The sequence below is a fragment of the Numida meleagris genome, chromosome Z, assembly GCF_002078875.1.
Source record: "Numida meleagris isolate 19003 breed g44 Domestic line chromosome Z, NumMel1.0, whole genome shotgun sequence".
In the NCBI taxonomy this organism is placed as follows: domain Eukaryota; kingdom Metazoa; phylum Chordata; class Aves; order Galliformes; family Numididae; genus Numida; species Numida meleagris.
In genome coordinates, this window is record NC_034438.1 from 25174673 (window position 1) to 25195089 (window position 20417).

General features: G+C 40.9%; 1 protein-coding gene across 12 annotated transcripts in view; it reads right to left on the bottom strand.

Moving 5' to 3' along the window:
* Window positions 1–20417, bottom strand: part of ARHGEF28 (Rho guanine nucleotide exchange factor 28) — a 133173-nt gene that overhangs the window by 62805 nt on the left and 49951 nt on the right. For 9 of the 12 annotated variants that reach the window (XR_002433178.1, XM_021379616.1, XM_021379615.1 and 6 more), the window contains 2 exons: window positions 18079–18125; window positions 16542–16602 (listed from right to left, as the gene is read on the bottom strand). The exons of 1 other annotated variant lie outside the window; for it this stretch is intronic. Coding sequence is in view for 10 of the 11 variants with exons in the window: in XM_021379616.1 (XP_021235291.1) it covers window positions 16542–16602; window positions 18079–18125 (108 nt within the window). In the remaining variant the exon portion in view is untranslated. Of the gene's footprint in view, window positions 1–4321; window positions 4645–16541; window positions 16603–18078; window positions 18126–20417 lie in introns of those variants that run through there. 2 more of the 12 variants (XM_021379621.1, XM_021379618.1) reach the window with 1 other exon arrangement.

Below are 20417 nucleotides of genomic sequence, written 5' to 3' on the forward strand. Positions count from 1 at the left end.
CCCCAGAGCTTTCTATTCTCTGAGCTAAACAAGCCCAAATCGCTCAGCCTTTCTTCATCAGAGAGGTGCTCCAGACCTCTCATCATCTCTGTGGCCCTCTTCTGGACCCGTTCCAACACTTCTACATCCTTCCCCTACTGGGAGCCCCAGGCCTGGACACAGTACTCCAGATGGGGCCTCAAAAGAGCAGAGTAGAGGCTTCCCTCTCCCTGCTGCCCACCACTCTTCTGATGCAGCCCAGGATGCTGTTGGTTTTCTGGGCTGCAAGAGCACATTGCTGGCTCATGTCCAGCTTTTTGTCCACCAGGACCCCCAGGTTCTCCTCGGCAGGGCTCCCCACAGTGAGTTCTTCTCCTGGTCTGTATACATACCTGGGATTGCTTTGACTCAAGTGCAGCACTTTGCACTTGGCCTTGTGGAACCTCATTAGATTCTCATGTTCCCACTTTTCAAGTGTGTCCAGATTCCTCTGGATGGCATCCCTCCCTTCTGTTGTGTCAACTGCACTACTCAGCTTGGTGTCATCAGCAAACTTGCTGATGGTACACTCGATCCCACTGCCTCTGTCGTTGATAAAGGCGCTGAAGAGCACTGATCCCAAGATGGACCTCTGGGGAATGCCGTTCGTGACTGCCCTCCACCTGGACCTAGAGCCACTGACAACAACCCTCTGGCTTACAACCCATCCAATCAATACTTAATCATACTTAATAGTCCAGCCTTCAAACCCATATATCTCCAATTTAGAGATAATGATGTGGAGCAGGACCATGTCAAATGTGCTGCACAAGTTCAGACAGACAACATCAGTTGCCCTTCCTTTGTCTACCAATGCCATTCCCCCACCATAGAAGGCCAAAGTTATTCAGCTGTCATCAGTTATTCAGCTGTACATTTTACCAAGCAAAAAAGTTCATAAAAATTAACTTTAGAAAACACATTATCACCACAGCAATAATTTAAAACATGCTTTGTATTGGCATACAAGGACATATAGCCTTAAATAACCTGTTTTGGAAAACCCCGTGAACATAATACTAGTTTTTACCACAAAAATCAAAACTTAAATTTTCAGAGAGAGCACACAGCAAAAGAGAAGCGATGTACAGCAGTGTGACCAAGCTGAGATCCAGGAAAGAAATTATGTATTCCCTCCTCTAGATACTGTGAATAGTTTTCAGACAGTTCATCACATTTACCTCCAGCACTCCAAACAAAAGTTAATGTGTAACTGGAAGTAACAGCGCCATGGAGTCAGAGAATAAATGATTACAACTAAACGCACAGTCACACAGGACTATGGAAATGCTCCTCTAATTCCAGAGGTGGTCACATGATTTTGGGGAAGGAAGTCCACAAATTCCTAATAAGGCACTGACAGAAGCAATATGCATATCTGGAGGTGTGATTTGATTATTTACAAGAAAGCATCCTCATTCCTAGCTTGGGAGTCCTAGCACTTCATTCAGACAGTGCAACTATTCCTGAGAGTAAAATTAAGCAAATATCTAATAGTGCTATACTGTGGGCAAAGCAAGGTAGACTTTGAGGTACTGGTGCCACAAAGCTGTCACAAACAGTATTTAAATGTCTGAATCTCAGGAATGGAAACTCAGGTATTGTGTTTCCTATATAATTCATGGAGAAAATCAGTGAGCTGTATGTTAGAAATCATACCCAGGATGTTCAAGATGTGCTTCCAGCATAGCCACTAAGAAACACAGAGGATAAAGGCACTTTTAATCATTGGCTTTGATCTTTGTCACCTAAACCTGGACGGCGAAAAAGCATCCCCATCCAGCATGGGATTCACAGCCTCAACCTCCCTCCTTGAAGCTGGTAGTAAATGACTGAACAAAAAGGCAAACATAAGTTGTCTCATTTTACATAACACCACAATGCATGAAGTACTTTTCCAAAATACAACATGTTTAGTTTCAGTTCCCATTTCGGCCTGAGAGGACTTGGCACATATCTCCCAAACCTCAGCAAAGTGGAATGGACCCATAAGGAATAGGCACTCTCTGCATCTCTGAGGTTGTTAAAGCGTTGGAAAAGGCTCTGCAAGTCATTTTGAAATTAATCATCAGAAATTAAGGCTTAGGACTTCATCTGAGGGGAGGGGAAAAGAGACCCCTTTCAAGACCATTTCAGATTAAATAACAAATAAACAACCATAAAGGTCTTTCAGCAATGAAGAAAACTTAGATCTCAATCACTAAAAACAAAGCCATGTTCATATTCTCCACAGAGCCCAAGTAACCTTTAATTACGCCATACACATGCAGCCTGAGCAGGAGGGAGAGAGCCTGCAGAGCAGTGAGGCAGGTCCTCAAGCTGGGCAATCAGCACTTGGTTCCTGCCAGCCCCAGAAGTTCAGGGCTGGGGCTCTACCACAGTGCTCTACCAAAAACCAGAAGGTGTCCAAGCAGGGACAAAAGCTGAACTTGGGGGGAGGAACTTAAAACTGGAAAGCACTTATGCACATGGAGCGAAGCAGTGTTCAAGAATTTCCACTTCGGACTTTCCCACTGGAGGTCTGCACGGGTTTCCTATTTCTCAGCAGGAGCAACTCCAGACCATTTTTTGGGGTTTGTGGGTGGAGGTGAAGCAGCGTATCAGCTGAAGCACCCAACACAGGCACATAATGAAGCCCTCATGACTTTTAGAGTTGGCAAGAAGAATCCCGTGCCACCTTCAGCAAGCTCTATGGTCTCGTTCACTGAGATCTGAACTCCTTCATACACGAAGGAAACACAGCTGCAAGGCTTCGTGCTCCACATGGCCATATGAAAACATACCATGTTCTGTTTGGGAAGGAAGCCACCAACACAGCCTTCCCAAGGCAAAGTGGAGGACAGATCACTAGCCTGCCGTCCCCTCGCAGAGGTGCTTCTCCCACCTCATGGGCACTTGGGATTTCAACTCCCTAAGCACAGATTGGAATTTGTCACTGAAACACGCTCCTGCACCCAGAGCATCTTCTTGTTCTAGTAATCCCCATACAGACAACCATCTATGCACACAAGACACATGTGTTGGTGTGCTACTAACAGAGGTGGGAACGAAGATGTAATACAAGAACATGTGAACAGAAGATGTGTATGCAATGCTATATAAGCGTTGAACATATAAAAATAATAACACTGAGGTAGAATAAGGTCCTACGGTAAAATAGAGAACAATCGCTAAGTGCCATGGACCATGGGTGCATAGCTACAGCATTTACAGATAAAACTAGTCCTCCTGCAAGACACAAAAATTGCACACCTCACAACCCACAACCTTTTTCATCTTTACAAATTGTCTACATATCCATACGCACTACAGAAATTTCTCTGCACTTGGGAAAAGATTGGCTTCCCTATGAATAAGAAGTTTTTAAGTGCTGTGCATTTTAAAATGTACATTTTGTATATGTTTTTTTGCTCTAAAAGATAAGGTCAAAGCCTGAGCCTATGTAAACAACACAATTCTCCTGGCTCACTGACTTTAATGACACTGATGGATCTTACTTCTCTTATTTGTTCTTTTCCCTTTCTGAAATTAATTGTTCCTTTCCTTTTCTGAAACATACAAAAAAAGCATTTTTATTGAAGGACATATAAATTAACATTTTACTCCATTCCTTCACTTCTATATGAAGGAAAAAATATCTTTCTTCATTAATGCTTTCTGTGATTATTCTTCCTTAACATAAATTGGCTGCCCAGTGCCCTTCAACCTCCTTAAAACTGCCTGTATCATACTGGCAACACTTAGAATGCTTACCTCCCAGAGGCTTTTCTAACAAGGACAACATCAAATTGCACCAGGATCTGTGTAAAGAGGGTAACTGACCCTGAAATCTCTTCCTTTTACAGAAAGCAAAAGACTTCCCTCTTCATTCTGATCAGATTTCTGTATATAATTTAAAAAGTTTCCTGTTAGCTGTTGAGACATATTTGAGTTACAAAATTCTCCTTAAATGAAAACAACTGTAACGAGCAGAACTTTCTGTAGCTACTGCAACACTCTTCTGCAAACTCCCAGTGTCAGAACTCTGTAGTGAGAGCAACACATACAGCCCAAAGAAACCTTGAGAGAGTAAAGAAATAAAAACAATTTTAAAGAACAGCACATAACTTGGAGGAAACACTTCTTACCTAAAAAATTCCAGTATCACTATTTACAAAAACACAACTAACAGAGAGGTAGACTTCTGATAAGAAGAAAATCTACCTCATTACAGCCACTGATAGCCACCTGCACAAAACCAGAGGATGAAAAAGAGGCAAAGTTTGTAAGCAAGAGTTATTTAAAAGAAGACAGCTTTTTCTACCTTGTTTAGATGCCCTTCTTTGAATCCGCATTTTAGGTAGGGAAGGCCAAGAGTAATTAAAAGGTGAATCAGAGTCTGAGTCCATTATTTTTGCTCAGTAAGCAGCAAGCAGATTCTCAAAGTTGCACTCTGTTGTTCTCAATGGCAAGTCTAAGAGTGATGTAAAATAAAGGAACAGACAAAGAAGGATCAAATTGCCCACTAAACACAGGGGAGGGAGAAGCTGTAAATGTTTGCTCTCTTCAGGCGTCCAGGCATGTGGACAGATCAGCCTGCAAATATTAAGGCAGAAGCAAGGAGGTTAAAGTATGAGCGCTTTGAGTGGAGCCGTTGCATCGTGGTCCAGAGCTATTTGAGAGGTCATTGTGTGCCAATGAATCATTAACTCACCTTTCCATTTTGATGTAAATGAAAACAGTAAGAGCTAAGTAAGGAATGAGAAAATATGTCTCAAAAGTAAACAAACCAGTGCAAGCTTTTTCAAAGCTTTGTTTCCATGTAAAATCTGGGATTTTCAAAAACTCTCAAGCTGAGGATAGGCAAAACACAGGAACTGAAGAAGCCGGATTAACAGTAAACTAAGAGCACTAATCTATGTGCTGGAACCCACATTACTGCAAACAACGCCTCCCCTCACAGCGTTTATGACTTTGGCAGACCTTGGGATGCTGCAACTGGAAAGCAGCAATAACCCACTCAAAAGCCTGTTGCTCCCATCTTTCTAGCTCAAATGAGCGTAAAGCTAAGTGCCACACAGAAAGATTACAATGTCATTAGAGGGGTTCTCTTTCCAGTAATATTTAGTCTGAATAGTATTTTCTCCTCCACACAACCACTGAGTTAGACAGTGAATCATAAGGATTTTGCAGAGTTGGCAGCCTTACAGCGCTGTTCTAACCTCACAGCAATGCACAATACAGCTAGTGACTAATTTACAACAAATCCTCCATTCTTATAGTCTCCCTGAACAACTTGTAGCCAATTAGTATTCAGTAGGAACTCATTATCCCTTCCCCCAACATCTTTACACTACACAAACTACATTCTTTGAACAGGCTCAAATGTGCTATACAAGACCTAAAGCAAAAATAACATGTCCACTGTTTCTTGAGCCGCTCTGCCAAACATTTCCTTTAGTTACCCCACAATGCATGCGCTTTTGTGCTCCACATAAAAGAGGAGAGGGAATGTGGATCAGTTTTAATATCAGTTTTTGGCAGCTGATGACATTTGAGCTTGTTAACATTCCTTACTTCACTTCAATTATTTTGCAGGCTGCTGAGGTCTGCAATGCTACTTTTTTATTATGTTTCAAGTGATTCCACAATCCACATTGCAGTTGGAGATAACAACGTATGTGCTGAAAGAAGATCACGCAATTCAAATGCAAATTTAATTCAAAACCTATTATAAAAGTATCTATCACATTTTCAGGGACAAAATAATTATTATACAAACACTTCATAAAGTGCACAAATTGCACAAAATGCAGTTGAAACAGATGATTGTTCTGCCCTTCCCCTAACTGAAGTTCTGCCAGCTTTGTTAGGCCTGGAAAGAGTAATTTGCCCCAGACGCTGGAAGCCTTAGACTTTCACTTTAAAAATTAGACACTCCCATAGACTTTGTTTGATTTATACATATAATTAACAGCCCCAGGGAATCACAGCAGACAATCCATGACTGAGAATACATAAAGATATAAATCTGTGGTTTGAGCATACACCTCGAAATACCTCAGCTCCCTGGAATACCAGCTCGGAGCTCTCCTGATGAGTCCCCAGGGTGCATGGGAATGCAGGGATGGATCTACTTCTTTGCACCTGCACTCCGCAGCCTCTGCCTACCTCCAGCTGTGGACACATATTAAGAAAAAAGGGAAGGACACGGCATAGTTGCTGGATAACTTGTTTGCTTAGAAAATGTCTTCCCAGCTGCTTCAAAAGTAAGGATTTCCCCTGTACACATCAGTTCTCCCTAACCAAGCGTGCTCATTCTTTCACCAGGTATGTTCACTGCCAACCCGAGTAAAAGACTCAATTCCAGACATGTACTCAGAGCAGTACTCTGTGGGAGAACTGGAATTTACATTCAAAGAGCACTCTAAGCTTTACGTTGGTTTTAAAATTCCTCACCTTTCAACTCTGGCAATTGCTCTTTTGTCCTTCATGAAAACTGCTAACTTTTTCTCTACATCAGCCAACTGTCTTTTTTCACTTACACAATCAAGAAAAACGCACTTGTTCACTTCCACTGGCCTTCCTGCATTTCTAAATTTGTCCAGGGAGGGATAACTAGAACTGAACAAAACCCCCACCATTTGGAAATGCAGCTGATGTGTTTAATGGCATTAAAATATTTCACATGCCAAGACATTTACTTTTCTGAATGACCTCTGTATGTTGCAATAAATTGTTCACTGGCTGTTCAGCTATTGCCTGCTTTTAAACTAACAGCATTATTTTAGAACTTCCTAACACAAATGAGTAATTGAGACCTGCTAAGTAATTTTTAAACATCAAACCTATTACATAACACTTGGAGAATCCAGCTATTAAAGTTCTGCAAAAAAAAGTTTCTGAAAAAAAACCTGATCATTTACTCCTGCTGTGTATTCTCTACTTCTTGGGCAGGTCTTACATGCTTATTACAGTCTCCTCTGAATAGGATCTTGCATGGGAATTTGTCAATGGCATTCTAAAAGTGCAGATAAATTATCAATATTAACCCATATTTATGAAGGGTTAATCAAATACCACTCACATCATTTGCACTGTTCAGGCCTCAAGAAAGATTTTTTTTTCTGGCCCACAGAACTCCTTTATGCAGTCATCAAAGACCTCATGCTGCTTTTTGCCATGAAGAAGGGTTTTGCCTTATAGTCTACAGCTAAAAATATTTTTCTTCCTATTCTTGCACTTTTGTGGGATGATCCAATCTATGTCTCACCTGCCACTCAACATTTCCAAAGTGGCAGCATTTCAGCAGTGGCACTTGCATGCAGTTGGCACAGATCTTTGGCAGCTTTTTAGCTGGAAAATATTAACCTCATCTTTCATTAAAAATGTTTTCAATTATGTATACCAAGGTATAGATGTGAAAATATAGAACAAATGTTTTTTTGTGTGCACTACCTAAGGCTAATGGTTTTGATAAACGCTAATGTAATGATCTAAATTCTTTCACCCAAAGCTAGCCAAAACACACCCGCATGATATAAATGTTTTTCACAGACATTATAGTCTATTGTATATTGTCTGGCCACTCCATCAGCTCATGGCAAGATGGAAGGAAGTACTGGAATGTCACTATCACTTGCAGTTTCCATGGAACAGCACCATCACTGCTCCAGAGCATGCAGAGCCTCATGGCACAGCAGCATGTGGCCACTTCTGACACACTGCTATATCAGCCCCATGGCTAGAAGATTACTCCAGCAGGACAGAAGGAGAAAACCCCTTTGAGTTACGTGCCTCCTACACAGATGGAGAGCAGATCTACATGTGATAGAGAACAGACCTACACTGCATGGAGAGCAGAGCTATGCAGGGCTAACAATCCCAGAAACAAATGCTGACCATCTCCAGCCTTGATATGGGTAATGAGAATGGCTTGAGAAGGCTTTGTCAAAAACACACAGCCTAATTTGCTCTGGACATCATTCCCCAGCACTGAAGGATGAAGCTGGTTTCCTTCAGCTTGATTCTGCCCCAGGACCAACACAGCCTGCTATCATTTTCCAAAAGTAGAGAAGGCTCTGACAAGGAAAGACATCATACAAATTGCTATATGCTCCTCTATAGCAACTTGTGTGACCAACAGGCATGTGTGGCTTTACTATTGTCACGTCCATGTCAGCTATCATCGTCACACACTGTCATTCTGCCTAGACAAAATATTTTCATTACCCAACAGGAGACTTAATGACTGTACTGAAAATTCAGCAGATGTTGAAAAAAGTGACTGAAAGTAAAATGCCACCAGCCAGATCCCATACACTCCAAGAAAAATGCTCTTTCCACCTGCCCACAGCAATTATGGAGTGATTTTGCAGATTACTCCCAGCAACAGCATCACAGTTCACACAAGCCAGCTTGTCACACAATTCTTACCACCTCCTTTCTCTGCTAAACACTTTGGTCTTTCGTATGAAACTTTAGACTAGAACTGTTAGAAAACTTTGTCACATCTCTGTTGTTCCCCCCTCTCCCAAACCATCGATGAATACACTGAAAAACACAAAACATAGCCCAGATCCTTAAGATTTTGACATATGAACTCCCCAACTTGTTTTTATGATTTTCCTTACTGCTTAGTGATTCATGCCTTTAGTTTACAGAACTGTCTTTTCTGGTGTATTCATTTCCTCATTCTGTGCACAAGGAAAAGAGATCTGTGGAGGCCTCCCACAAGTAGTACAGCAGCTTGGGATATGTACTTCTTAGCAGTGGATTCCAACGGGTGCAGGCAGGCATTCAATGGCCATCATCACTGCCCAAAGTCTGATAGTATTTGATGGATCCCACCTCTCTCACTTAGCACAATGTGCCAGCTCCCTGTCCCATCTCACTTGTGAGTAGAATGGAGCAAGGAAGGGAAAGACCACAGGAGGGAAAGGGGGGTCGGGGACTTTCCTGCCCCGCACACATCCCACTGCAAACACATTTGCTTTCATTCCTTTGACCCCACTGACTCTGTAAGGGCAGTGGTTTCAACAGAATGAAAGAACATTAGCAGTAACTTAACATCTCAGAGACTCTTTCTCTCACCACCAGTTTACAGAAAAGTATACCCCTGGGTGAAAGCACTTGTCAAAGCTGTTAAAAGATTAAGCTTTCCTGAATCCTCAGTCCCCTCATCTCCTACTCACATCTTTTTCGAGTGTTCTTCACTTTTCCATTCAAGCACCTGGTGACAAAACCTACCCAATACAGAGGCCCCTTTTCTGCAATAAGTATCTCCTATCAATGCTGTGTATATAGACATCAGAAATATTAATGGAAAATAAAAATAAATATGTGGTACTATAAATTTGGATTGATTTTTCGTTGACTTATTTGTGCAATTTCGTGGACACTAGTCTGAACAAAGACACCAGGTTTACAAAGACCTTGGTGAGAGCAGAAGACCGCTCAGCTTGTCTATAGGAATGCTATTGTACACAGACACGTAAGTTCACTGAAGCACTCAAGTCGTGGCAGGCTACTGAAGAAGCAGAGCCAGTTTTCATGCACTGTATTTTGGATTGCTTCAAGCTAGATTGCCAGTCAAAGCATTTTAATGCTCCATTGCATTTACTTCCACATGGACACATAAATTTACTAACCCCAGACAGTGCACACAGAAGCACAGAGTTGTTAACCACCCAGACTGGGAGGAAACCATACTGTCTAAATTTATATCTTACTAATAAACTGCCCACCTGAAGATCCACTTTTAATTACAATGTGAATTATGACATTAATTTTTATGGTTGTTCTACAATCTTTCTCTTTGACAACAGGATGACTAACTGCAATTGGAACAATCATGACAAGAACAACATTTTTCTGTTAAAATACCATGCTTTTGATATTCAGTTAAAGCTGCATTGCTCTACAAAGACCTGTAGCAACATTTATCTTTTCTTTGAAAACAACTGTTCCTAACTGGTGGTACTTAAATGTTGCTTCTTTGCTAAATTAAAGAATCAAATAATCTTTAAAAATTTAAAAGAACCAGGTCTGCATTAACTACTCTAGTACTGCAAAATCTGTGGAGAATACCCATGAGACTGGGATGAAGATCTCAGTTTACCAAACTGAGGCAAAGCACCACCTCTGCCCAACCCTGAGTCTAAATCCAAGGAGCCACTGGACAAATACACTGCATTATCTCAGCCTTTGTCCCAAATGTTGCATGTTAGCCAATTTACTGTACTGCTGCCATGGTTTCACAGTGTTCCTCAGAATCAGTTTTCTGAAGTCTGGATCATGACTCACTGGAGATGTTTTCTCCATTTTTTTTAAACCAGTACCATTCACCTGGATAATAATTTCAGTTTAGGGTAACAAGCTCATTAATATACTTTCATGCAACGGCGGTCAGCATGCCCCAACTCCCGAAACAACCACTAATCAGTTCTAACAAAGCACATAAACAGATACGTTGTCCAGTATCTATTCACATCAAAAGGGCAGCTGAAATGTACAGTCCAAATGTGGACAGAAAGCTCACTGCTGTTTGTCTCATACCATAATGAAAAGGTCCCCCAAGTTTATTTGCAAAACTTTGAGAATTAAGGGCTAGAGTCAACAGAAATCCCCTTCTGGCTTCTGCTACACAAAGTCCTGCACAAGTCCGGGTAACAGAGAATGAACGTGGCCATACATGAAAGCACATCAAAGTTTGAATTGGACCTTGCTCATAATGAAGTTTCGCCAGTGACTTGGTTGTTGAGTCTACAATTATGCTGGCAGGCTGTGCTGCCAAAAAGGTCACTAAAGATTCGTTTTGCAAAAATCCAGTCTTCCATGTTTCAGGGAAGATTTCAGTGGAAGGGCTGCTTCTCAAGGAGGAAGAAAGTTGAAAGTGTGCTCATTTGTGCATTTTCAAGATTCAATATTCTCTTCACAATGTATTTCCAGAATATGTTTTAAATGTGAAGAATAACTTGACTTTAGATATATCCCAGATTGTTTATTTACATTAGCATGAAATGAGACTGGGCAGAAAACAGGCAAAAGAGCTTATTTAAACATCAGGGGAAAAAAAAGCCTCTTTTTGAAGGATTATTTTGTTGAGCAAATTTGTTTTGGACTTTAGGCAGAGGAGGACAAGTTCTGGGAAGCCAGACAGCACATGTTTGTAGTTTGTTCATTTTTCTTTCTGTCTTCCTTTTGAGGTTAACTTGAATTATAATGTCTCAGAAAGTCAAGAGTGGAGGAAACTCCAAAAAACAAGAACAAGCTTGTTTTACCATTTAATGCTTATTCTTCCAGATTTCTCCACAGCTTTTTAATTAAGCTTAGTTCAGGCTCACATCCCAGGAAGGCTTTACTTCCTATAACTCAACTATTAAGCTATCTTCAATATTCAAGTTCAAACAAGTGGGAAAATGTTTTACCTCCTGAAATAAACCGGAACCAAGCATGTGTTGTTTAAAGGTTGTTTCTGAAAGGGTACTGACAGACCAGCCCCAAGTTAAGCCTCTCTTCCACAAGATGCAAGGAACTATGCAAAGGTTTTGCACAGTAAAAGCACCACCACAAAGTCATTAAAAGACAGATGCAGTAGTAACTGCATTTTTCTTCAGACAGCATTTTTCTTCACAATTTTCAAACCAACTACACTTCCAGTAAGAATGATTTTTATGTATAAAGAGCCTCCTTCTACCGAAAACCAATATTCCCGAACTTTTTCAGCACATCTTCAATCACTTAAGTACTGCAGCGTCCTTCTCATCTCATGCTCTACAATCTTCCTCACTTCAGATAATTAACAGACACAGGGTAAAAATGAGTGATGCCCAAGGTCATGATGTAAATGCATAGCAGAGCAGAAACTGAAGTAGAGGTCTGCAGCTTTTGAACCATAGTTGGATCACTCAGCCTCTCCCAGAAGATACACATGGGAAAGATAGAATTGAGTACTGCCAGGCAGCAACCATGAACATAAAAGATCTGCATAACCTTAATTACAGGACTGTCATAACTGTCTCAAATAAGCACCATGATGCCTAACTTTTGCTTTTATCTGTCAATAGCCATAAAATTATTTCCTGTAGTCCCAACCTCAGAACAGGCACACTTGACCCAGAATAGTTCCAAATGTAAATATTCTGCCCAGGGAAAGCAAAGAGCAAACAATTAAAAAAAAATAGAAAATCAAACTTGCAAACAAACAAACAAAAAGGAAAAACAAAAGTGAAATATCTAACCTGAATCAGTAGAACTACTACTCATTTTACAGACCTAATAAAAGCTGCGCAAAGGCAGGACTCCAGATAGAAGGACTGTGATTTCTTTGTATTTAAGAAGGAAAAAATTTTTTTTAAGTCTTACGAATCATGGTAAGGAAATCTAATTAAAGAAAGAACAAAAAAGCAACATTAAAACCAGACTCTCTGCAGATCACAGTGCAGCCCTAATGGTTTACACAGAGAAGTTCATCATGTTCTGTTCCTTAAACCAATCTGTGGTTAAACTGGGATTTCTGTGGAACGATGAAAATCAAAGGACAGACTACAAAAAATGTTTCGAAGCTGCATAGTCACATACATGGAACTGCCAAAAATTTGGCATCGGTATTTTTATCTCTCCAAGTGAAAAACCTGGCTGGCAAAACTTTTTCATGGCTAGCAGAGCAAACAGAATAGATTAGACAGACAACACTAGGTCACTGGCACTGTAACTATGAGAGCAGGAAAAATATTTTGCAAAATTATCCTGCCTTCCTGAAGTTATATTTTCTTGGAAGAAAAACTGGGAGCTTAGATTTTTCTTGCTGGAAAAAAAAGAAACCTTTGCAGCTTTCTAAATGGCCTTGTGAACATCCTCCTTCCAAACTGGCTATGAAAAACACAAAGGAATTATAACTGTTTAAAAACATATGCCCCGCTAACATCGTCACATGCCCAATAGTAACAGCATTCAGCTGCCACCTCCTAGAGTCTCTTCCAAAATGAACAGGGCTGCTGAATCTTGAGGATAACAATGGTTGGCAGTAATACATATGCTTAACACTGAAAGAGAAAAAAAGTTTTCTTTTTCTCGCTTCCCTTTTTGTTTATTTCATTCACTCTCCCCAGCTGGATATTGTTTTTCCTCCCTCAATCTTTCCAGTGTGTTTTCTTTCACTTTTTTTTTTTTTTCCTAAACACGAAACAGATCTCTAACAACTTCCAGTAGAGAGAAAGAGAGAGAGAGAGGAAAGAAGATTGGCAGGTTTGACACTAGCACCAAACTCAACAGCCTTTATGTAATCCACTGTTCACCCTGCTTTAGCATCCTCTTGTGTCCCACAGTTTGGTCCCATTCCCTCACCTGAAAAATCTTATGTAGTTCACATGGCTTCCCATGTGTGCGCTTCCTCCCCAGCACTCACCAGCGTGGGACCGCAGGGACTTCCTTCCACCCTGGATGACGGAAGCCTCTTGTGCAGCAGAGGCAAAGGGGAGGCAAATATCAAAACTGAACTCTGAGACTTGAACATTGCCTGAGGCAGCCAAGTCCCAAACCAAAGATGAAGACAAGGAACAAATTGGCACTCTGTTAGTACCCTACCAACTTCTGCAAGCACCCCTGAAAGATACTCCCAAAAGTTTGTTGGGTGTTGGGAAAGGGCCACAATAGTCATGCTTGAAAGGGAAAGGTGGGGAAGAAAACAGGCAGCAGGAACCAGAGAACCCTTCCAGGATTTTTGGAAAGTGCTTCTCAAACCATGTGGGAAAAGCAGTGAGAAGCAGCAGATGATCTTGAATGCATTCAAAGAATGATGGTGTTCTTGGTTTTAGATGACCTCTTTGATTTACAAACCCAGCCTCCCAGTAAGATTCCAGAGTTTGCTCATTTCCATTCATTCTCCTTTACTCAGCCCCCTAAGCTGTTTTTTCTCTCTTCCTCTCCCCCACTGACAACCATTTCCATTTCTCTCCTTATTCCCCACTGTGTGCTCTTCCTGCCAAACATGCTGCCACTAAAGAACAATGCCAAGCAAACAATTTTTTAAATAGTAGTTTAAAATAGCCCAGAGTAATAAAACTATAAAATTTAGCAATATGGTTATGTGAATCAGGTTAGAGCATATATTGTTTTTCATATTCAAACAAACCAATAAAAACAGCATTAGCCAACGTATAAATTTTTGGTTGTCATCAAACCCTACTTCCACCCTTCTTCGTCCCTCCCCACCTCCACCTTCTAGTGTACTCCCGGTAGCCCCTTTATTCTCCAGTTTGCACACCAAACCCATCATTTCTTAATGTTGACTGGAAGCCCTCCAGGCTCTGCTGATGTCAATAGCAAAATCCCATTAGATGTCTACACTATAAGCAATTCAGCCAAGCTCGGTACTCAGATGGGAGACAGGCGAGGAAAGCCCAAGACATAGCCAGCAGTGAGGCCGTACTCCAGTCCTCACATGAAATAAGCACATTTTCAGTTAAACCAATGTATCTCTAAAACAAGCAGAACAGACTTCCCTGAAGGTTCTCCACATACAAGTCAACCTCTTAAATCTACTACAAGGTAATTACAATTTAAAAAAAAACAGAAGGTAGGTTCATTTTCAGATGGGAGGTACAATAGGCAACCCTTCTAAGTTTAACATAAACTGAACCTATGCTGAGGACAAAAGATCTACATGTACACATCCATATGTACAGATCTGTATAAACACATTCATCTACATATTTATAACTGAATTTTATATGTACATAAGACACCTAAGAAAACATATCAAATTTTAAGCACATAAATCTTGATCCAAGTTGTGTGCAAATACTATTTTTTCATCCAAAAGATCCTTTGAGAATCTACATTTCCCCACTCCTAACTAGCTGTATGAACCACGGCCAAAGGCTCTTGCGTGGTCTCTGCAGAGGACCCAGGATCTGCTTGCAGATCACATTCAAGCATCAAAGAGGAGAATGAGAGCTGGTCTAAAGCCAGAGGGCCTGGCTCCTGTTCCAGCTGCCACATCCGACCCTGTGCAAATGATGCCTTAGAAGGAAAAGGCATTTAAGGGTAAGAAAGACATCTATCAGCTAAGATTTCAGGGTGGAGAACTTTCACTCCGGCAGCTTTTCAGCTACCTTCTGCCCTCTCCAGATGGTGTAACAAGAGCTGAGACTGGGGCAGATGTGGCTTCAGATTAGTAAACCATAATCACTCCCCAATGGCTCCACTCCCTCCTATGCTGAGATGCAGTTGAACACTTTGGTCTTCTTTGATGAAAACCATTTGATCATATGGGCACTACAATCTCAACCACATGCACTGCATTTTTGTGCAAGACAAGGACTGCTACTCTGTGCTGTGCACAAAAGCACTGATGGCAGGATAACCACTCATATTAAAATTTTTGCTGCTACGCTCAATACCCTTCTGCAGCTCCCATGTTCCTTCAACAGGAGAATAGACAAGCATGATGGACTTGACGCAGCACAGGCGTTTGACCTAACAATGATGAGAAAAAAAGGAGAGCTAGATGATTATTTTAATGAGAGATTGTTAAAATAACCTATGTTCTTACCTTACGTGCCTCTGAGTTGATGCCAGCTCATTCCTAACATATAATTTCTCCATTCATGCATGTGAACACACAGCAATCCTTTGTTTTGCAGCCACTGGAGCCTGCAGGCGAGTTATCTGAAATTCCACCATCTGGGCTGAGCACAGGACCACAGCCTGGCACAGCAGCCCCAAAGGGAGAGCTCAGCTACTCATCTTTTTCCTCCCTGCTCTGCTTTGCATGAGATCCTGTATGCACTTTACCATTGGAGTTTATGACAAACTTGAAAATACTCAACTTTCCATTTTGAGTTTCAATTCCTAAACACACGGTCTTAGTGTAATTGGTGATATACCCCTTCTGGCTCTACAATTCACTTTGCACAGTAGCGTCTAGACACTTGTACATGCTTCATTTTATATACAGTCACACATGTTGGCTCTATTGGAGGTTGTGGCGAGGTGGAGGTCAGCCTTTTCTCCCAGGTAACTAGCAAAGAACAAGAACAAATGGCCTCAAGTTGCACTACGGGAGGTTTGAGTTGTACATCAGAAAAAATTTCTCTTAACAAGTAACGAGGCTTTGGCATAGGCTGCCCAGGGAGGTGGTGGAGTCAGCATTCCTGGAGGTGTTCAAGAACTGTGGAGATGTGGCACTGAGGGACATGGTTAGCAGGCATGATGGTGATGGGCTAACAGTTGAACTAGATGACCTTAGAGGTCTTCTCCTACCTTAATGATTCTATGATTCTATTAGAAATAGTTTTCAAGACTGTTATTCAAACAACAGTTAATACACTGCTGAAAAATTTGAGGCTATCATGATACTCTTGGATATGCTGCATATGCACACTAGAAGCATACACAGATAGAATTCATTTGGTCTTCTGCTAAGTTATGTTGCAATGTCAATGACATTCAACTTTTTTAAAGACGCCACCTTGTGTGTGTTCAGCATCAAGCACACATCCATAGCTCTCTGGAATTCTAAATGGTTAATTATTTCTTACCTATGTCCAACAGGACACGATCTTCAATTTCTTTAGAAGGAACCACAGCATCATGGAAAGGCTAGAAAGAGAAAACATTAGCCAAATCTTTGAAGATAAATAGTTACATTTGTGCTTAGTTGTAAGATGTGCTTCAGGCTTTCAGAATTCAGTTCAAGCACAATTAAGCAGCAGTCACTTCATCTTAGACATTTTAAAAAAGGCAACAGATACAGCATGTCACCCCCAGACTAATATGAAAATGAACTATAGTGATGATCTGTAGTGATGACTCAAACACACCCTCAAAGAAGAGACCAAACTACTTCCCATGCAAACTCCAGTTTTCAGCCTACTCTTCCCCTACAAAATTTAGCTGTACCCAGAGTAGCCAGTACAGTAGTCCAGAGGAAAGAGCCAATCCTGAGACAGCCCCATCTTCAATGTCTGAGTTGCTTGTGCCTATAGAAATATCATAGGGTCTTTCATCCTTTACAGAGTGAACTACAGCCTTTCTGCTAGCTCAAAATAAGAGACAGTCAATAAGACACCAGAAGCTTTTAACTCCCAGTAACACTTGTGAACTGCCACACTCTGCATCAATGAAAGTTATCAGCATAAACTCCAAAATGCATGCAAAATACAGAGATATAACTTTGAGATGACACAAAATTATACTAGCAACACATAAATCTGAAAGAAATGGTCCAGCTGCTTTAAGCCAGTACTTAAAAAAAGAACTACAAACATCATACTCAAAATTATGATGCAAAAGAAGTGGCAGTGCAACATTTCTAAAACTCGAATGTTATTGAAAAAAATCAGTAGTCACTGAGTATGAAGAGATAATATCTCCACCAGATTTTTACCAGATTTTGTTTGTCAATCTCATTCATTTTCATTTCCGCCTCCTGCTTTAAAAGGTGCTAAGAAAAGAATAAAAACAACTAAACAAACAAAAAACAGACAGATTTTCTGGTTTTACGAAGAGAGATATATAAATTAAAAGCAGAATATAAAAACAAGAGTCAAATACTGTTAATTAACAAGAATGATCTCTCTCAAAAATACAGTTCCTTCCCAAAAATTGTTAGATGGCTCCATCTAAAAGGTAATGGGAACTGCCACCTTTCCTACAGCAAACTTTTTTTTCCCTTTTAAGGACTAGGTTACCACAGGTGGCTTGCTCAGATGCAGTAAGCCATTCCACTCCAGGGATGAAGTATGTCTCTCACAGGAGACAGGTTTTGTCCCCACAGGCTCGCAGCTGAGCTTGAAGGCACTAGGAACGACCATAAACACGATCTGGTCCAAAAGCTGAACTTGCTTCTCTGGCCCAGCTTTCTGGCCCACAACCACAGAACAAGTTCCTTCAAATGATAACCATCTGCACATGCAGCTATTCCCACAGGATAGGAATGGACAGGAAATGTTACCTGGCTGATAGCAATCAGGTATTTACTTACTAGCTCTGGGAGGTGCACAGATAGGCAAGCAGAGGTTGCTATTTCCTGAGCCTAAAGAGAGATTAGCTGTTTGTATAAGGAGAAATCTGTACCTTCACATCATCCTGGGACAAGTCATCAGATGCCAAGCTCACAGGACCTGTAAAAGCAAAGATCTCTGCCTTTAACAGCAAACACATTCAGTTTGGGTCTGCTTTGGTTTCTGCTGCTAGTCTTTCTTCTTTTTCAAACAGGAGGGGGGGAACAACGGGCAAACAAACATGCAGGCAAGCCAGAACAATGGACTTGTGCAGCCCATGCATCCCCCCCCAAAAGCAGCATTCCCGTGGGCAGCGGGCAGGCTAGGAGCACAACAAGTGCTATGTTAATGTCATGAGCCAGTTATGAACAAGCTATTGAATTGAAAGAGACAGGCTAGGAAAACACGGTGACTTGTCAGCCAGCTGCTGATTAACCCCCAAAGTGTTCAGAAAACCACTGGTTCGTATGCTGTGCCTTGCAACAGCTCTGCACAACATTTAGTCTCTGCTTCTTTTCCTGAAGAGGTTTCTCATATTTTCCAAAGTAAGATTTCACATTCTAACACACATGAAGAAAGGGAAAAACAACTTCCTTTCTGTCATTCTCTTTTACAGTTTCTTGTCAGAACTGTGGGGAAGGACAGCATACACAAAACCAGGATCACACTTTGCAAGTTTTGCCCAAACACAGTCTCCTGTGCTATTGTGAAACAGCAAAAAGGAGTAATCTGGCTACAGGAATGCAAATGAACACCAGCATCACCCAGGCTACCAGGAACAATATTATTTAGTAAGTATATTTTTAGTAATAATAATTATGCAGCCAAAGCTATGCTGGTAAATAGGTTTCTTTTTATAATGAATCTTTTAAATTGAGGTTCAAGTCTGTCCTCAGCCACACAAATCCCTCTCAATTCTCTATCTCCAGGAAATCATTAAACAAACTATGACTCAGTAGCTGATATAGGGTGGCTTAGGGGATTGCCTTAAAGAATGGTATGCTTTTGGCTCCATGCACCGCCAGCAGCATGAAGCACTGCCGCTTCTCCTTCCACCTGCTGACTGCCTCAGGCTGCCGATGCCCCTTCACATAAGTAATCTTATCTCTCTGTTTTAACTCCTTATTTGTTAGCTCCTCATATAATTCTTTTCTTCTCTGAGGTGTGCTGAAAAAATAGAAGTGGGAAAAGTAAAAATTCTTATGTCACATTGTGGGGTAAAGGGTGGTGGCAAGGATATTCCCAGGGTCAAGAAGTGTTATCGCCCAAAGGGATCTGTGGTCTAGCAATAAGTCAACAAATCAACTTCCTCTAACATAGTGTCATCACAGAGCACAAAAACACTACTGTCATCAAACAAAGCATCCCCGGTATCATCTTTCTGTTAGAAAGAACAGACTACTTATTTTCTAGCTGCGACCAGAGACTTACTTTAAAGGCTTCAGTGGGGGATGAGGAAAAAAAGTGCATTCTTAAAGCTTGTTTCTGGAAAATGAACATCGAGGTTCTCCCAGATATTTCTTCTTACAGCACTGACATGCCTTTATACTTATTATTGTTGTTACTGTTATCTGAACAGTAATAACTCTCAGAATAAATTATGTTTCCTCTATAGCTAACAGTTATTCTGCAGAAAATGGCTTAGGCCTCCAAATAATAGCATTCAGTCAAAATACAGATGCGGAATTCCAAGGTCAGGAAACAAAGAGAAAGCACAAAGTACTGGATTATCCAAAACACCATCTACTTCACTTTTTGTTCTTCATCCTTACGGATAATGTATCACTCATGTACTTTAACTTAATGAAGTTGCTTTGGGAGATTCACGGCTAAGCTGACTCCCTGCTTTCATTTGATTTGCACTTCACAACAAGCAGTACACTGTTAGCAATCTCACCAGGATGGAAGCTCAAGGCTTCTGACAGCATTGTATTCTGAAGGCCTGTTGTTCTTGACTTCAGGCCCGCTCTGAAATGAATAGCTATTGGAACAGCACTACAACAGAACCACTTAGAACAGCAGCAGTTTTGAAACCTGGGGGCTATCTTCTCATGACATTAACGCATCAAGTAGTGTCCCAAGCTTAGCAGCCACTTTGCAAAGAAGCTCACCGAGTGCAACTGAAAACATAAGCAAAGTATATAAAAGTACTCCATCAATTGTTTCTTATCATTTCTGCTTGTAGAGGCAGCAATATTAATTATATACAGAAAAAAATCTCTTTGGATTGCTTGAATGCTTGCCAGTGGAGAGCTGGAGAGCATAAAATAGACCACAAGTCACCAGTAACAATCATTAATGAACTCACAATACCTGGATTTGGTGGTAAATGGTGAAAAAAGAAGGAAATAAATAAAAGTGAAGGACTGGTTGATATAAACATGATAAAGAGAGCAGAAAACAGGAAATTTA